The 18,344-nt window shown below is 41.2% G+C and overlaps 1 protein-coding gene across 4 annotated transcripts in view; it reads right to left on the bottom strand.

Annotated features, from left to right (window-relative positions):
* Positions 1–18,344, bottom strand: part of NOS1AP (nitric oxide synthase 1 adaptor protein) — a 768,603-nt gene that overhangs the window by 350,340 nt on the left and 399,919 nt on the right. For all 4 annotated transcript variants that reach the window (XM_069232106.1, XM_069232105.1, XM_069232108.1 and 1 more), the window contains exon 3: positions 5,975–6,067. In XM_069232106.1, coding sequence (XP_069088207.1) covers positions 5,975–6,067 — 93 coding nt within the window. The remainder of the gene's footprint in view (positions 1–5,974; positions 6,068–18,344) is intronic.

Genomic DNA, 18,344 nt, shown 5'->3' on the forward strand with positions numbered 1-18,344 from the left:
TAGCCGCAGGAGTTTAATTACTTGAGCAAACGTCGTACATACCAGCATCATTAATATCCGGCAAAGAATGACAGTATGTAATTCAATTGTAACAATACTTTATCTGTGACCGGAAACATCTGTATGATTTTTAGATGAAGCAGGTGTCACAATATCTGTTTCTTGGTATGGACTTCCGATTGATGCCAATCTATGTAATTTTACTACGGGAATTTGTGCTTTTTAGGTTCTATTCCTTTAGTTTTGTGTACTTTTCCACTTTCGAATATTGACTTTGATGACGTTTACGGAGGAAGCTATAATGTATTGTTATGGTAAGAGCATACAAACTTATTCTACAGTGATCTAATATATATATATATATATATATATATATATATATATACACACACATATATACATAAAAAATTGTCATGGTATCTCTATGATCTCATGGAATGGCAGACCATAAAGGTAGTGGTCTCTATGGTGCAACGTCCCAGAGGTGTGAACCAATGTGTTTAAGCAGTAAAACCTGAAGAAATGTATCTATGAGACTCAGACTATGTAAGTGGTAACCTTCCAAATCAAAGTGAACGAAAGCCCGACTAATGTGAATTGGTAGTGAACAGCCCACATAGAAAGGTTTCAAAAGTTAACAGGTGCCTCTGAACAAGCAAACAAAGAATGGACAAGAGAAAAGGTTCTGGTGACCTTGAAAATGTAGGACAAGATGGGAGGACTGACTGCTGTTTGGATATAAAAGGAGTAAACTTCAGAAAAACTCTACACACATCCCTGTCAATAGTTAAACGCAGAAAAACGTGAAGAACCTTTTTTCACAAAGTTTATAGTTTCAAATTAAAAACTTCTCATTTAGAACGTCAATTCCTAACCTAAGCTAAAACCAAAAATCCTAGTTCTTAACCATTACCGACCACATGAGTTACAACTTGGACACAGCCAAATAGGTGGTGTACATAAAGGTGGTTAGGAAACACGAGGAATTAGTGACATGCTTGTTTGAGCCTGGAATAAATAAACAACTATATTATGCCAATAGCATCCCACCTGTCAGCTCAAGAACAGAAACTGGGTCCACAAGGCTCCATAACAATCAATGCCTGATGTTCAAGAGCCATTCCATTGGGTATGTATGGACTTCAATGGCCCCTGGGAGCCAGCCAACTACGGGTATCATTTCATATACATGACTGCAGTTTGTGACAGGTGTTACCCAGAGGCTTTTCTTCTACCACATACCTCAATTAAAAATGGATGTGAGCTCCTAATTCAATATATGACTAGGATTGGTAAACCAAACTAAATAGTGCCAGTCCTACGAACTGACGTCCCCTCATACTTCATGCAATGAGTATGTTCTGCCCTTAAAGTCAAACATCTTAAAACAACTAATGCGCAAACCGATTACCCCATCAAACGGTACCACCAGCCCATTATACAGATGTTTATGAAAGTGGTAGTAGCCCAAGAGAAGGTTTGGGTATTAGCATTACCACTGACCTTAGATGTGGAGTGAAGCGCATCCACGCCCCCAAAAGAATTCAGTCTTCTGGAGCGCTTCTTTACAACCAACAGAGAAGCAATCTCTAAATACAACTTGGTAAACTACGTGTTGTAATTGCACAACCACTTGGAGTGTCCGAAAAATCGATTTTGTTATTCTTCAAAACCTCAATTGACAGGAGAAGCAATCAAAAACACGACTGAGTAATTGTGAGCTAAAATTGTAGAACTACTTAAAGAGGCGCCGGGAAATCGATTTTGAAAGTCTTCAAAAAGTTCACAAATAATGAGAAAAGAACTGCAATCAGGAAACCAAGTTAATTCAAAGGGAATGATTATCAGTAAAACTGCCAACATTAAAACACAACCTGAAAAAAGTAAAGTCTTGTATCCAACTAAATCAATAAAGATGGCTACTTGCCTGTTCGAGAGAAAAAGGTAGTCCTAACTCTGACAGACAAGGTGCCTTGTCAAAGATACAAGAACAAGATTTAAGAGATGCAGCCAGCTTCCTCCAGGGTCAGAAGATCAACATAAAAGTCCTTTACAAACAGAAGTATTCTTTTATTTGGTTTACATGGTGCACGTTTCAGATGTAGAACCCCCCCTGAGGAAATATCAGGCATATGAGCTGCATAACTGGGTACATTTGTACAATGCAGCCCATATTGGAAAATGCACTTACAACACCTTGAAAATGTTATCAGTACTTTGACAGCGAGGGGTCTTACATAAAATCCCAGCATGTGTGTTCCATATACGAAGCAAGTTGAATATCTAGGTTCTACCTCAGGAAACAAACTGATCAAATCCCATATAATGAAAAAGAAGCTTCTTAAGAAAATGTCTATTTGCAGCGCGAAAAATGAGACTTTCACTTTTGTCTTCTAAGTTGGGAATTATAGATTCTTTATAGCCAAACTTTCTGACATTATCACTCCTTTTCTTGGATTGATTGAATAAGACTTTTCCAACAAGAGTACAGTCGTTGGGCACAAAGCTCTGCTGGTCAGGGGGTGCACCTAAAACGTATTCCTTCGGCGAGTGTGGCTTCTCCAGGCTATGAGACTGGGGGCTCATATCATCCGATTATGGGTTCAGGTGTACAGAGATTTGTACCTGTTCAAGAGCTGTAACGTCAGTTCAGACAGATTTAAGTCACATACTTTCTTCCTTTCCCCACCCAGCATGTGCACTGTGTTGTGTGCATGACCTTTTGTTGCTTGGTGACTGGGTCTGGTAGAAAAAGTGTTCTCAGAAGGACACTATAGATGGTGCACAAACTGGTGACACCAATTCAGATTCCATTTGTCCACAGACATCAAAGGAGTAACCTTTGCCTTTCAACTTATTGAATTAAGGAGCCTGGGGGATTAATGTTGTTACAGCAAATTTGTTCAAGCGGGCAGTGAACCCATCGGGACCAGATGCTTTGTGCAGCTTCAGGGACTTGATAACCACTCTAACTTCTTCTTGGGTGTAATTTAAAGAAGTATTTAAATAAAAGATGCAATTGATCTTAGTCACAGATTTTAATTACTTGAGCAAAAGTCGAACAAACCAACATCATTAATATCTGGCAGAGAATGACAGCATGCAATTCAATTGCAACAATACTTGGATCTTGTGGATATGCTATGCATACTGAATCAATGGAATTGGCCAATGATACAATAGATGCCTTTTGAGCTGGCAAATCCATGTTCACATTTTTCCAGTCCAAATTATCTGCCCTGTACTTGAGCTCCAATCTCCTTAATGCTCAGCCGAGCATTACTTGCCACTGTAAGCTGCCCCTATTAAGTACATTTAGTGCCAATTATTCCCACAATTTTGCAAAGGCAAATAGGCAAGTGTTGGGTTATTAATGGACTGTGGACAGGCATCTACTGCCTAGCAACGGAACAATGGATTTGGAATGTTAATGGTGGTGAAGGCGTTCAGTTGTGCACGGAACCTGCCAGGGTTGGTTGTAAGAGACTTTGCTTTAATAAAACCATCTTAATAAATGGGTGAAAGACATCAGTGTGTCTTTTCAGTGGCGACGAGGATGGGATCTACCCAGTGAAAAAAAAACTGGAAATAAGAGGACCATGAAGGCTGAGGGACACCGTCTGTGCGGAGGAGGATTTCTACAAGGCTGAGTGTACTCGCTCCGTACCAGGCTAAAGGAACACTGTACGCGTGGGGAGCCAGCCAAGTGGCAGAATATTTGGGGTACCAGGTGGTGTGCTCTTTGGAGGGAGATCTGTCACCCAAGGACAGAACGTTGTGCCCGAAGTACAGGGAGAGATCGGGATCTGCGGAACGGAAAGGAAAACACAGGACATAAAGAAAGACACGTGACGAAGGAGAAGTGCTTGCCGCTAGTGCGAAGTTGGAGAATAATTTATGCTTTAGCTCGTACTAGTGGAGAGTAGTAGTGTGCCGTGTGCCTACCTTGCACATCGTTGGAAAACCGTTGAGCGGGTCTCGAGGTGATCTCATGCGTCTGCTCGTACCTCGCGCATCGCTGCGATACCGTTGGGCGTGGCTTGAGGCGAGCTTGTGCGTCTACGTGTCCGCACGTAGGAAACTGTTTTTACTGAAGGTGGGGGCTGCTATAGGAACAAGTGCCGGAACAAAAAGTCTTACCAGAAAGTAAATCTCAGAGCAGTGCGCTCTTGTAAAACAAGGGAAACCTAGCTGAAAAAACGGACGTATTGTGCCAAAGATAGAACTCAACCGGAAGTTTTAGTTTGGGCTGTGTATGCTCGTAAATCTAAGGAATTATATGGAAAATATATGGACGGATTGTAAAATTTGTTGACGACGGCGTGGGAGGAAGAGCAAGTTGTTGCACAAGGACAGTGTTGTTTTTGGGCAAGTTGTCGCACAAGAACAGTGTTGTTTTGTTTTATTTGAAGTTGAACGTTCAAGAAAACATACTGGTGATGTTGGGATATCAGTAGAACTATAGTTTAAAAATTGTTTATTGGTTAAAAAAAAAAAAAAGAAGAAAGGGACAGTATGCAGTCGATAACACCACCACAGATATTTTTGAGTATGCCGGGTGAACCGAGTATGCCTTGGGAAGATTGGCGAGAGGCATTTGAAACTTATTTGGAAGTTTTGGGTGGGGCTATTTTTACTGCCAAAACAAAGTTAGCTCTCCTGAAACACAATTTGGGAGTTGAGGTGAGGAAAGTGTTGAAAACTCTACCCAGTAATGAAGTGGTGGAAGTGAATGGGGATGGGTCAGATGAAGAAGAAGAGGGTAACGATATCTACATGAGAACCATGGTGGCATTGGAAAGTCATAGTAGAAATGTGAGCATTGTCGTGGAACGTCATAAGCTTTTCTCTAGAGTTCAAGCGCCCAGTGAATCGATTGATCAGTATGTGTGTGCATTGCTATCTCTAGCGAATACATGTAAGTTTAGGGATTTACATGAAGAAATAATATGAGATCAGTTGATAACTCATACTAGAGTTATGAAGATTCAGGAGAAATTGCTGTCTCTGACAGATCCATCATTGGATGAGGCTTTATCTGCTGCAAGGCGCATATAAGCCACATCTAAGTACATTAAGGAGTTAGGAAAATAAAATGAGAGAGGTGGGGAAGGTATAACCATCCAGGAGGTAGACAAAATTAAATGTAATAAAGAAGGTGTGCAGGGCGATGGAAATAAGAATAGTTACAGGTGTTGGAGTGCTAAACATTTGGCATTCTCGACAAACTGTCCAGCTAAAAATACAAAATCTTTCAGGTGTAACAGACTGGGACATTTTTCCAAAGTTTGCAATCAGAAGGAAAGTGGGGATAAGAAGAGTGTAAACTGTCTGTGGGGGATGATTCATTGGTGGATGGAGAAGCTGATGAGCACGTAGAAGTGCTTATGCTGCAGGATGTCGCTACATCAAGAAACTCAGAATTGTTCAAGCTAAAAGAAGGATGCCCCAAACTTTCCTTACTGGCTGGAAGGTCCTATGCAATTTACTGGAAGGTCCCATGCAATTAGTATTAAACTGCCTTTTTGCAGGAGCACTACATGTGTGTTTACTGTCTTATCACAGTTAGAAATATAAAAAAGCAATGGGTGGAATGTTTAACTTAATCTCAGCCACTAGTAATTACGCGGGCCACACCAGGACACCTGAGCCCATCCAAATATAAATCAGTCTTGACCCTGTTTCAGTGGGAACCAGGCCAGGTCCTCTCTGAATCGGAACACAATCAAACCAGGACCAGTTTCCAGGAGGGCCAGATCTCTGTTAGATTTTCAGGATAACTGCTGACTACCGTTCATGGTATGGAAATGTATCTTATCTGACTTTCCAAAAAATTAGCCATGTTTCAAGCACTCCTGGGCCAACGTGCGATACCTCAGTGCTTTACTGTATATAAATGCAAACTTATTTCAATAACCAGTGAAGTTTCTGTACATTTTCAAAACGTGTGATTATTTATAGGAAGGTAACTTACCTTCTTTTTCTTCTTCAAAATGACTTTGACACCATCCACTGATACAAAGATGTTCACTTTTTTCTTTTTTATGTTCTTAGCCTTGAATTCATACTACAAAAAATAGAAAAAGATAGTGGTTATTTCATTTATTGTCTAACAAAATCGAATGATAATACCTCACATTTTCATTGAGTTCAGCAAAATAAAAATACGTAGGATACAAAGAAGTAAAGCATTAATAATTTTTTTGTGTAGAGACATTGTCTGAATGGTTGTTTGTGTTGTGATGATGCCTCTATGTTTTTTGTGTCTTGATAGTATCTGAATGTCTTCTGGGACGTGAGGGTGCTTGCCTGTTTCTTTTTGTTGTGATTGGCTCTGTATTCTGTATATTTCTGGTGAGGATGTAAACGTACATTACACATTCCCAGCCATGGACTACAACTGTCAAAGTTAATGCGATCTGTTTCAAATGCCAAGTAACTTTGATAAGAAACCAAGAAATGAAAAGAGCAGAAACACATTAAATAACGGGACCATTAAAGCATGTGTTAGCAAACTCGCCATCTTCTATTAAAAAGTAATAATTTCTCAATTAAAATCTTTAGTGGGATTACTGTCCAACATTACATATTCAAATGCATCTACAATAAGAAAACGCCAACATATCCATACATATTTAATAATAATGAGTCCATCTCATAAGCTTTTTTCGCATACAAATGGTAACTAGGCATGCTAGAAGTCCATTTGCAAATATAAATCTTTCATCCTGAATCGCAGGGGATCGCTTTATTTTTACAACTATAAAATGCTTCTTTTAAGATCTGCCAACATGGTGCTTTCCACTGTCGGCCAATATTCAGGGCAGAAGCAATCAGAACAATACCTGAACAATTTTATTCTGCTTCAGGGGCCCCCACAGCAACAAATGTAGGACATATTTAGAAATTCCTAAGTCTGGCTATTAAGATGCAGGGAAAGCAGAATTTGGGAAAATATTTGTGTGCCAGCCTATAATTTAACAGATTTTTTTAAAGATGAAGCATTGTTTTTTGTATATTTAGTTTAAATAATTCATTAATTCACTATCGACCATTTTCGAATACAGGCTAGAATCTCAACAGGACAAGGGGAAGCTCCAAACTCTCCTGTGCAGGTATACACAAATCTTCGGCAAGGCGTTCCCCATCACAGAAACACATACATATGTTCTTCTATGAAAGGCAAGCGTAAGGGGCTGCGTCACAAAAAACATTTATCAGTACAGGAAACAGTACTACAGTGGCTTTACCTTTGTGAATCAGTAACAAAAAGTCCACCCCCCCCATTTCTAAAAGGAGGACAACACCTTTTCTCAATTGTGAATGAATATTCCCAGAATATTAATATTTTATTTCCCTTTTAGTTTTTAAGGCCCAATTACAATGGCAAGTAAGAGTACATAAGTGAATACTAAATGGGGACTACTTCACATACTCCAAAATGCCTTTGTAAACCTACTCCAAAATTCCTTTATAAATAGGCCCTTTTTTGCCTCCGTGCGTGGAAAAGGCAAGGGATGGGAATGGTAGTAGTTAATTCTCACTTTATTGGAGGTATAAGTAACAGCTTTTTCTACATTGAAAAATATGACCAAAGGTAATTGTAGGAATGCACGGTTTTGCATAATTTACTCCACACTAGTAAATGTTGGGACTTTAGGATTTTGTTATGAAGCTCATGAAAGTCAAAAATGCACAACATAGTAATGTATTTTTTAATTTGTAAATTCTGCATTTGTGAATTAGGCCAAATGATGTTATGACCACCCAAGAGTTTTCTGTTACCAGGGACAATCACTGGTCACAGTTGTCTCATTTGCTGGGAGAATATTGGAGGGACACCTATCAAAGCATACTTTATCACATCAACTTTAGGGGGAATTTCTGCAGGGGATTATGTGGTTTAATTTTTTCCAGATATTTGAAAAAAGCCCAATAAGTATGTCTTATGTGAAACATACAGTTAATGCCTTTAACTCATACCTTATAAAACACCAATACTTTTGTACAAGGTAGTTTGGATACATGCTATGAAGCTATTATTTCTGTTAGTGAAACATCTGGTGGTGAGGATGTGGGAGGTTCTCAAAAAACATTTTAACACATTTCCTGGAGGCAGTCAGTAATCATTGCCTTGCCCAATTTATGCGCTCAACAGAAATGTGAGAATGGTGCACTGTACTGGAAAGGACACAGGAACGTAAGAGCAAAATCGATCTATAGCCTCTTACCACATTCTTATTACAAGATTATTCTAATAACTATACAGTGGACACAGAAACAACTAGTCAATCTGGTCAATCAAGACGCATACACTTTCTGTTCTTTAGGCAATGCAGCAGTGACATCAAATCTCCACAATGCAGGGATGTGGAATTCCTATCGCCCGACGCCCGGGACATCTTGATTGGGGTCAAGGGCAACAAGTTTTTATGTTTACTTTGTCCTTGGGACAAGTAGGCCCAACCCCCTGCAGCACAAACCCTTTGGCTGCCTGTTTACAGAGAGAGAAACTCTCTGCAGTTGAGGTAATGTGTTTCCAAAACATAATGCTGTTCGAACTTGTATTTATGGTTCATTATTTGAAAGTCTTCATTATTAGGGTGAGTGCTGTAAATAAATGTTTTAAGGTCACACTTCACTACTGACGTTGGTTCCAGTACAAAAAAAAAAAAACGTGCATACACATGTTTGAAAAGTTTAGGCTATGAGGCTCAGTATAATGCTCCCAGAATGCTCTCTGATTAGATGCAAATGAAGTGTCATTTAGTAAAATGTGTTGATGCATGCTAGTATTTCCCAAAAATATTTCTAATGGAAAATCAGTGTAACCATTTTCAACACAATTATGGGAAGCATGAAAATAAACAAACACTGACAAATCCAACTGATCTGACATATTTTTATAAGTCTTTTAGTTTCATCAATGCGTGTCTTGTTTTGACATGCCTTTTGTAACACTTTATTGTTGTGGGAGCTACCAGGCCCTCAACATTGTAACAAACACTGGCAAAACCCAGCCAAAAAGTTTTTGAACTCTAAAAGCACATGTTGCCACCAGAGGAATAACAAAGGCCCGCAGCCGCCCTCCAGGGGCCCCTTCAGCACAGCACCTGCCCTGAGTGAGTCTGGAGAGGGGGCTCCTCCATGTTCTTTGCAAAGGGGTACCCTCCAGTTTCGTTACGTCACTGATTGCCACTGTAGTTCCTGCCACTGAACAAAACTACTTTGTGTGGCAATATGCTCCTTGTGGAAGAGCAGAATGCGATCACTCACAGTAAAGCCAGCCGAAAGAGAGAGAAATAGAAGTTTAATAAAAACAAAATGTCTTTGTTAACACCACACCTAATTAGGGACCAAGACCCACATGTAGGTAGCTTTTTGCATGTCGCAAACAGCGACTTTCGCTGTTTGCGACGTGCAAAAAGCACATTGCAATGCACAAACCCAGTTTTGCGATTCGGTAACCTGGTTACCGAATCGCAAAACGGGTTTGCGACTCGCAATTAGTAAGGGGTGTTCCCTTCCTAATTGCGACTCGGAGTGCAATGTAGGATTGTTTTGTGACCACGAACGCGGGTGCAAACCAATCGCAGTTTGCACCCATTTCAAATGGGTGCTAACACTTTCGCAAAAGGGAAGGGATCCCCATGGGACCCCTTCCCCATTGTGAATGTCACTGTAAACATTTGTTCAGTGCAGGCAGGGGTCCCACGGACCACTGCCTGCTCTAAAAAAATTAAACGAAAATGTTTCATTTTTCGTTTTTGTTATGCATCTCGTTTTCCTTTAAGAAAAATGGGCTGCATTACAAAAAAAAAAAAAACTGCTTTATTGTAAAGCAGTCACAGACATGGTGGTCTGCTGTCTCCAGCAGGCCACAGTCCCTGTGAGGGCCCCCATTCGCGAGGGGTTGGCAAATTGCGACCCACCTCATGATTATGCGAAGCCCTTGCGAATAACAGATGGTGTAGGCACACCATCCTACATTAGGATTTGCGACTCGCAATTTGCAGGTCGCAAATCTGAACCTACCTACATGTGGCCCCAAATTCTTAAAGAAAGTCACAAAAGTGCACCCATTGTATATGTCGTACCCCTATAAAATATTTGTGAACTGTATTTTAGCATGGGTAAATACGATGTGTAGATTTGCTCATGTGAAAATCTATTGAGCATTAGCAAGTTCATTTTCCCTCTAGCCACTTTCTTCCCCGTCCTGGAAGAAGTTCTAATTCTGCCATTGTCAGGAGTAAATGTCCAACCTTTCTTATTATGGAAAAATATTAGAGAGAAGCTGGTAAAAATCTTTAAAACATGCAGGTTAGTAGGGTTGCAGACTCAAAGGCATTCCAGCCCTGGAACTATTGCTTACTGCTTCCTCCAGCCCCAGTATGCAGATCTGCAGAAAGGTGGCAAAATAAGGAAATTGCTACAGTAGGGATTGAAACTGCAAGTATTCAAGCCCTACTATGGTAATAGCCCTGGCATAATCAGAGAGGCTATTATCAGAGCACTTACATAATGTGATTGCGGCCATAATTTGTCGCCACACTACATGGCACCAAAGGGACAAGTAGATCTTTTTACAGGACAAGTAGATTTGAGAAGCAACCTGTCCCCTGGACAAGTAGATATTTTAATAAATTCCACACCCCTGACAATGTTAGCGGATTCGGAAGTGACAACACAGTCGTCTGACTATAGATGTTAAAATGCTTTTAATTAATTAGAAAAATAATGTCTAATGGAGGTACACTTAAGTCAGCATTACTAGGCCACAGTTAGCTTGCAATGACATCTATTCATATTTGCAAAAATAAATATTGACTGTTTTATGTGAACAAGTTTCCCCACAGGTATGTGTTTTTCTGTGTGCGTTTCCATTTCTGTAAATCAGAAAAATAGAAGCTCATGATGGCCTCTTAGTTAATAAACTGCATTATTTGTGTTCCTCTTGGGTAAAGTATGTTCAGAATGTTCCTTTTTTGTACTTTTCAAGGTCCTTTGCTCGAGTCTGTCCTAGGGACCATTCATCATTGGAACGGTCTATTGTATTTCTGTATTACATAAATGTCAAGTCAAGTCAAAAGATCTTTATTTCGGCACTATGGGCGAAGGCCATAAACGCACATGTTATAAACAAAAAAAATACAATGCACCAAAAGGTGAGCGCTTCAGTCACAATTAAAAATTAACAATACAAAACCAAATGTTAGGATATTCTTCTCCTGACACTAATTGCTTTACAAATGAAGGAAGCAACATTAAAACAAAGAGCAGGAGAATCCATGGTGTACAAGAGGCATAGCAGCTTTGTGGTCCCCGATACTATGTCTAATAAAAACAGGTTTGCAAAATTGCTTCCATAAGTTTAAATAAAACTGACAGAAGGGTTTAAAATGAAGAGTATACTGTTGGGAAATTCCATCACAGGGGCACAGACCTGTCACTGTATCCCGCTGATTGGCATTAGGAAAAAGACAAGGTGGTGTACTCTGTTCAACCGTAGTCTGGTCAGGGCAAAACAATGTAAATTTGTCAGCCAGGCTATGTAGGGTTGAAAGCCCACAGGTAAAGTATAAGAAATATATGTCACTGCTATTTGTTTCTCTTCCTTGCCCTCGCATCCAGCAAGTCAGCCTTAATTGCCGAATTCTCAAGCGTTACGATCTTAGCCGGGTATTGAAACTCAGAAAAGCCAAACACCGTCCTGAGAGCATTGCTGACAGTCACAGGATATTAATAACGTGATCTAGTGTTAAGCAGTAACATAAAATTGCCTTTGTAAGTTTGGTCCCAGGTTTGGCCCATATAGAGAGCCACAAGGAGGTGGCCTTGGATAACAAAATGTCTTAAGGTTGGCTCAACCCTACTTCACAGTGCAAGATGGTAGACTGTGCTGATGGGGAAGGTGCACAGCAAAGGCCTTAAAAAGGTGTTTTCCTCAGCCAGTGAAGAGTTACTGGGCACGTGGCCCCACACCCATGCCATAGGTTGCAACAGACAATGCCTTTGCTTTATAAATGGCAAGCATTTCTTTGATAGTACGTCTGGCAATTTACACAACACTTTTTACCTGGAGCCAAGTATTCTGGATGTGATCAGCCCAAGATCCCTGCCCGGAAAGAGGACTGCCTGGTAGCAAAAGGATTTAACCTTAGCTATCTGAAGGCCCTCGAGATAGAATTATCCTGCATTTTTAAGGGTTTTCCCGCAGGCCATTATAAATATCTTGGATTTAGTAATCTTTAATTTTCTGGAATCTATAAAGTCTGCAAAGTAGTCTATTAATCTCTGCAACCCGACCATAGTCCATAACAAAAGGACCGCATGCATCGCCTTAGAGGAGCACCGGTACTGAGCAACCAGCAACATCTGCAGAGTCAGCCTGCAGGAACCGTAAAGAACTTTCAACAAATTTATAAACAGGGAAAAGAGAAAGGGGGCCAAGTACACACCCCTGTTGTACACCCAGCCTAATTCTGAAAGGAGGCGACAGTTCACCTTTGGGGACAATCAAACTTTAGCTGAGGGATTCTCATAAAGCTGTGCAAGAAGGCAGACAATATCTGGGGGCTTTCCTTTAGCACACTTTAGGCATTGAGCATAAATATCAACGGCAGGATACTCAGAGATGGACTTCTGGCTAGACTATCTGAGGCCAGTGATGAGGGGCCTTGGCTCATTGGTGGAAGCTGGGTCAAAAATCCTCTCAAAGTGGTCAACCCAAGTCTGTAAGGGAACAAACAATGTTAAAACAGGCCCAGAGTTGTTCTTCAAGAAAGGGATGTTTACAGTTTTCAAGAAGAGGATTTTGCTAGTTTTGGCAGCCTGTACCAAATTTAGCCATGCCTTGTCCCTTTACTCACCTTTCCTTGGTGCTAGGACCTCATTATACTGCTTCCTTAGAAGTTTAACAGAAGCATGACCTCTTGGAACCTGATGTACAGCTGCCCTCAATTGTTTTGAAGCCTGAGTACATGCATGGTTGAACCATCCGTGTCTAGCAGGCAGCCCTATTTTTATTGGATGGACCAAAAGGGAATTAAGGGCTGCAGTGATCAGCTCAAAGGCTGGGACCAGGGTGCCAATATTCACAACAGGGGCTAAACATATCTCAAACTCATTTAGCACTTGGGACAGAAGCCTCTGCATTATACATGTGGGATCAATTCCCAACCATCTAATGCAAACTCTGTTTGGCCTAATGGGAGCGATGTGAAATGCTGGAGAGGGTTACAATCAGTCGGCCTGTGATAACATAGATAAATAACGGGTTATAATTGCTAACTACTGTTTGTTTAACTCTGATACTACATACCAACTGATCAAGAGTTGGCCTATGCAGAATGTGATCCATTGTGGAATGGCCACCCCCCATCCCCCACTCACAAACATATCTGTCTGAAGATAGCCCAGACTTGATTTCTTCCAGCAACAGTTGATTGTACTTATGGAGCATGGTATGCAGACATTTCCCATACTCCCCCACTATGAAACTACACACCCGCCTTGCTGAATCGCAGCATCTTTGAATGTTAAAATCACCAGCCCACACAACTGGATTGGCAAGCCTAAATTGCGTGAGGAATACATCAAGATTAGCTTCCAGAGCTCTAACAACCTCACAACCTGTGGAGTCAAATCCATTGTTATAATTAATAATAATCACATCAGACCCCCCTTTGAAATTCAACCGCACAAATTGATAATAGAGGGAGGCCGTGGCAGATCATCTAATAATGGCAAGTAATATATTTATTTTTTAGTGTTTCTGGCTTTTGCTTGGAGGTAGACTCTGTAGGTCCTCTGGCTGAAAAACAGTTTTGGCTGCTTGTTTTCTTTGGACGTGGACCTTTGTTGACTCTCTCAAATTACCTGATTTTGTTATACTTCATTGACTGCAATTTATTAAGTACCCACTTTGCCCCTTCGGTAATGATCTTCATTTTAAATAAACCTATGAGGTTTAACCTGAAACTCTTAAATTGCATATTTTTGATTGGCTTGGACTCCGTTTTATGACGTCTTGTATGCATTTACTACAACGCATATATCTTCTTAATTATGTCACAGCATCAACAATTACATAAATGGTGACCCGTGCCCCTTTTTTAGTCCCTCAAAAGCCTTCAAATGTCTCTTCAGGAGATAGGAGTAGACCGCTAGAGCACTTCTTTGAGCCATGTTTACTTTATATTCTTGACTTTGCCATCATGCCTTCAAAATTAGGGTTAGCAAAAGAAGATGGGGGTAGCCATAATAACAAATTGTAGGGAAAAAACGTTACAACATTTAACACCGAATGTGACCTTTTCTATCAGGATGTAGTTGCCATGAAATATGGGAGCCAACTTTCTCCAGCATGAAGGTCGCAAGACGCTCTAGAGTCAGCATACACCCTCCATCGATCATACACCATGTGGAACATCCAAACACAGGAGACCTTGAACATGTTAAGTTTCAAAACATTTTGCTGATAAAGAGTATACAAGCTTGCAATTGCAACGTGTGTCAACAATTCTCCCTGTAACATCCCACCAAATGGACCCATTCTTCCCCATCCAAACCCCCCTTCAATGACTAATATCTGCTTGAACTATTGTAGCGTCTGGAATCTTGGACCTGGCCAAAATATGTGTATCCATCTTTCCTGGTCCTCGTTCTTTACATAGATCTGAGCTATCAGGGATGTGCAGAACTCAGTCTTTTTTTAAAGCATAGTTATTTACATTCCTAAGGCTAGTAGAAGTTCCAATGCTTCCTGATTTCCATTTACCCTTCACTGTTTTGGAAATATTTTCCATACCTAGCCTCCACCACAGATTCAGGAGGAACACATCTACCATGAGGGTACTTTTCACCTTTCTGTAGTGGAGCACATAGATTGTTTCCAATATGAATTATGTGCACTGTGCCAGCTTTGACCCCCCCCCCCTTGTCCCCTCAGTACCCCCAGGACGTCTCTCTAGAAGACTGTCTGGAGAAAGCAGGGTCTGTAGGTGAGTGATTGTCCCCACCTACCTGCATCACAACATAGGCGACCTCATGCAAGGCCATTGGCACCAATTCTTGCTGGTGGACAATGCATTCCTTTTCTGTCGCTCTGATCACAACATTGTTTGCTCTTGTTTGTATCATCCTCCCCCACCCTCTACATTTTCTGCCATAGTTATTTTGAGTTCTCTCTGCCATCCCCCTTGGTAGGTGGAAATTTCTCATTTGCATTGGGGTACTGAGAATCCAGTAAATGTTGATGTGGCACTCGTAATTCAATCAGTATTTCTCAAAGGTTATATGTGCCCTAGTAGCCCGTCCCCTGACTTCAAGACCCAATATCTACCCAATGTCTTAAAGTACATGTGATCTGCAGAAGATGAATCCATGCATCTCACATGGTAGGCAGTGTCCTCTCCTTTCTCTGACCTCTGCTACGGCATATATTTTATGTTTGTGTCACATTGATCGCCTGGTTTGCTGGGTGTATGTATATGTTATAGATAAGGTCACCCACGCAGGATTCAGAATGTCTTCTACTCGCCTCAGTTTTGGCAAGCCCAAGATAGCTGGCTACGTGTGTCATTTGGCACGTCTGATAGTACCAGACAATTACTTTTTTTTTGCCTTGTTACTATTGTCCTCTCTTTATTCTTGCCTGCCTTAGCTGTAATACTTCCAAACAGGCTTCTAGTTTGCTGTCTTTGAACAGGCCTTTTGATTATTCGGATGTCCTTGGCCTCTCGCTTCTCTTCCGTTATGTACTTGCCTTTGAAGATGGGTTTCTGTGGCTCATCTTGAGTCTGTATTACATGAGCTTCATGCTCAGACTACTTGTGCTGAAGTGAAGCTCTGTATTATCAAGCAAACAGAATTTGTATCTCCACATTGCAGTGGGCTATTGCTCTATGTAGTTTCCATGCGGGTGTCTCCATGGGTGCAGGGGAGGCATGTTATTCCAGTATGTGGCCAATGTTGTATACTGGTAGGCCCACACCAGGGCACTCTTCACTGGCAGCACCTCATGATCAAAGCATCTTCAATATTTATTCAACACCTCAGAGAAGGGCTAATTACATTGCTAGCCATTTCCAATGTCTCCCAGGGCTTCCCACAGCCTTTTCCACTTGGATCCAGGCCAGGCTCGCTCCATATATCGACTGTAGTGTCCAAGGGTCAGCCTGCACATCATCGCCTGGATGAGGGAAACAGCCCCAGACTCAAGGCACTGTAGGTTAGACCATCCCAGAACCCCAACGAAGTTGTCACTGTCCATAGCCACCCTTACTCTCTTCTATTAATTTCTTGCCATGGTGCCCCAGGTTTTTGAGCATGGGTGCACACCCGGCAAGCTTCTCCCTTCTGGATGTTGGACCATGTGGCAGGCTTCCTATCCTTGTCTACCTATCAGCTGCCATTGCTTTCGCACTCCCCCATTCCCAGAAGACCTAGCCAGCCTCGATGAAATTCACTTGTCTTCAGCCGGAATCTTCATGTGGGCCATGAGACTCTCATACCAATGTATAACTTTCTGGGGACTGACATTTGGATAGGACCAAGCCTGTTTTGGCTGCGTTGCTGCTTTTCATCTTGACGTTCCATGACATTTCACACACCCTGAACCACCAGTCCCTGGTCATTAGTCTAGTGGTCTGGCTCAGGGCAAGGACAGCAGCTTTTTTTCCCCTGCAGTGGGCGCAGAACCACTGATCAGGCGCTTGGCCCATCTTGCATCAGGTTACAATCACACATTAAAAAAAAAAAACAGTTGTTAAACTTAAAAAAAACTTCAACTATAAACCACAAAACAAATCTCCTATAATACCTAAGTCATCCATTGTGCAACTTAGCATTTAAGTATGTAAAGTAGTCATCACAATTCCAAACAACCTAGTAGTAAGAAATCAATGTAATTTATCATTTCATTTCAAATAAACTCGACTAAGCATTGCTTTACATGCCATTACCCTGGGCGTCTTACCTGCGCAGGTCCACAAAAAAGGTGTCAATTCGAAATCTAACTTCTATATGTAGAGAGGCAGCATCGCAGTGAGTCCTTCTCTTACCCTATCACCATTTCACTACCACAAAGAATTTCGTCTGTTGTGTGAAGTAGTATATCTTGTAAGCAAACTATTTCTACTCTTCACGGGTTGTCCAAAGTGGCAGTTAACTTCTGCAGTGCAGAGTCCTTCTTCACAGATACAACCACTGTAGATCTGTGCAGAAGGCAGACTAGCTCAGACCAAACAGTGAAGGATGTACGTGGATATGTTTGTATGTGACATTTGTACAGTGCCACCCTAGTCAAAAGTCAGTAGAACACTGCACGGGCCATATCCTGGGTCTCACACCTGATGCCTTTTCTTGCACATGTGAGGTTTCTGTAGCCGGCACATATCACCATCACAAAGCGAGTTCACTAGATAAAAGTCACGTACGCTTCAGCTGACAACTAATCTCATAGGTCTCCAACTCAGTCCTATGGTTGGAGGACTGCCTTTGGGACTTTTATTCAGGATCTGGCTTTCTACTGCAATTATTTCACTAACCAACAATCAAATCTGCCTCAGTTCACATCCCAGAGAAAGTATCTTCTTGCACACCACATCAAAAGTCAACATAGTGAACTACAGGCCATACTGTATGGATAACCAGCAGTTGCCATCCACTCCATACATAGCATGATACCACGCAGAGACATAAACCTTAATACGCAAAGATGCAAAAGACAAGAATAAATGTTTAACTGCCCTAAGGGCTGATCCGACAAAGCTTAGATAGCAGTACTGATGGAGGGATAACAAAAGCCACATAACGAGCGCACTTCCCATGGATAATCTCTAGAATACAGAGTAAAAGATGCTCAAAACCTTGTCTGCTGGGTGACAGAAGGAATCATGTCTAAAAGCCTTAAGCATCAGAGCAAGAAAACTACAATCCTGGGCAAAAAAAGATAGAAGATTAATGGAAACCTCTTTCCTGGTTTACCAACCACAATTTAACATCCCTTAAGTGTTGCTAAGGAGAAACCTTCACGGCACACTACAAAGTATCCAAATGTTTCATGACAAAAACAGAAAACCTGACAGCTGTAGCTATTTTAACAGTAAAAGCACGCATTCCAGTGGCATTGGCAGCAATATTCGAGTGAACCTCACTGTCCAGACAAGTCAACTAAGAAATGTCCCACATCTGAGGAAAAACCATATGGAATACTACATTTAAACAAGTCTTCGCAAAGCCAATAGGCAGGGTATTGGCAGCCATCTTTTTGTAAAGATTTAGGAGCAAAACAAATTTTTGTCTCAAACTGCACACTTTCCCATAGCAGTGCCTGCACT

Source organism: Pleurodeles waltl, chromosome 4_2 (genome assembly GCF_031143425.1).
Source record: "Pleurodeles waltl isolate 20211129_DDA chromosome 4_2, aPleWal1.hap1.20221129, whole genome shotgun sequence".
NCBI lineage: Eukaryota > Metazoa > Chordata > Amphibia > Caudata > Salamandridae > Pleurodeles > Pleurodeles waltl.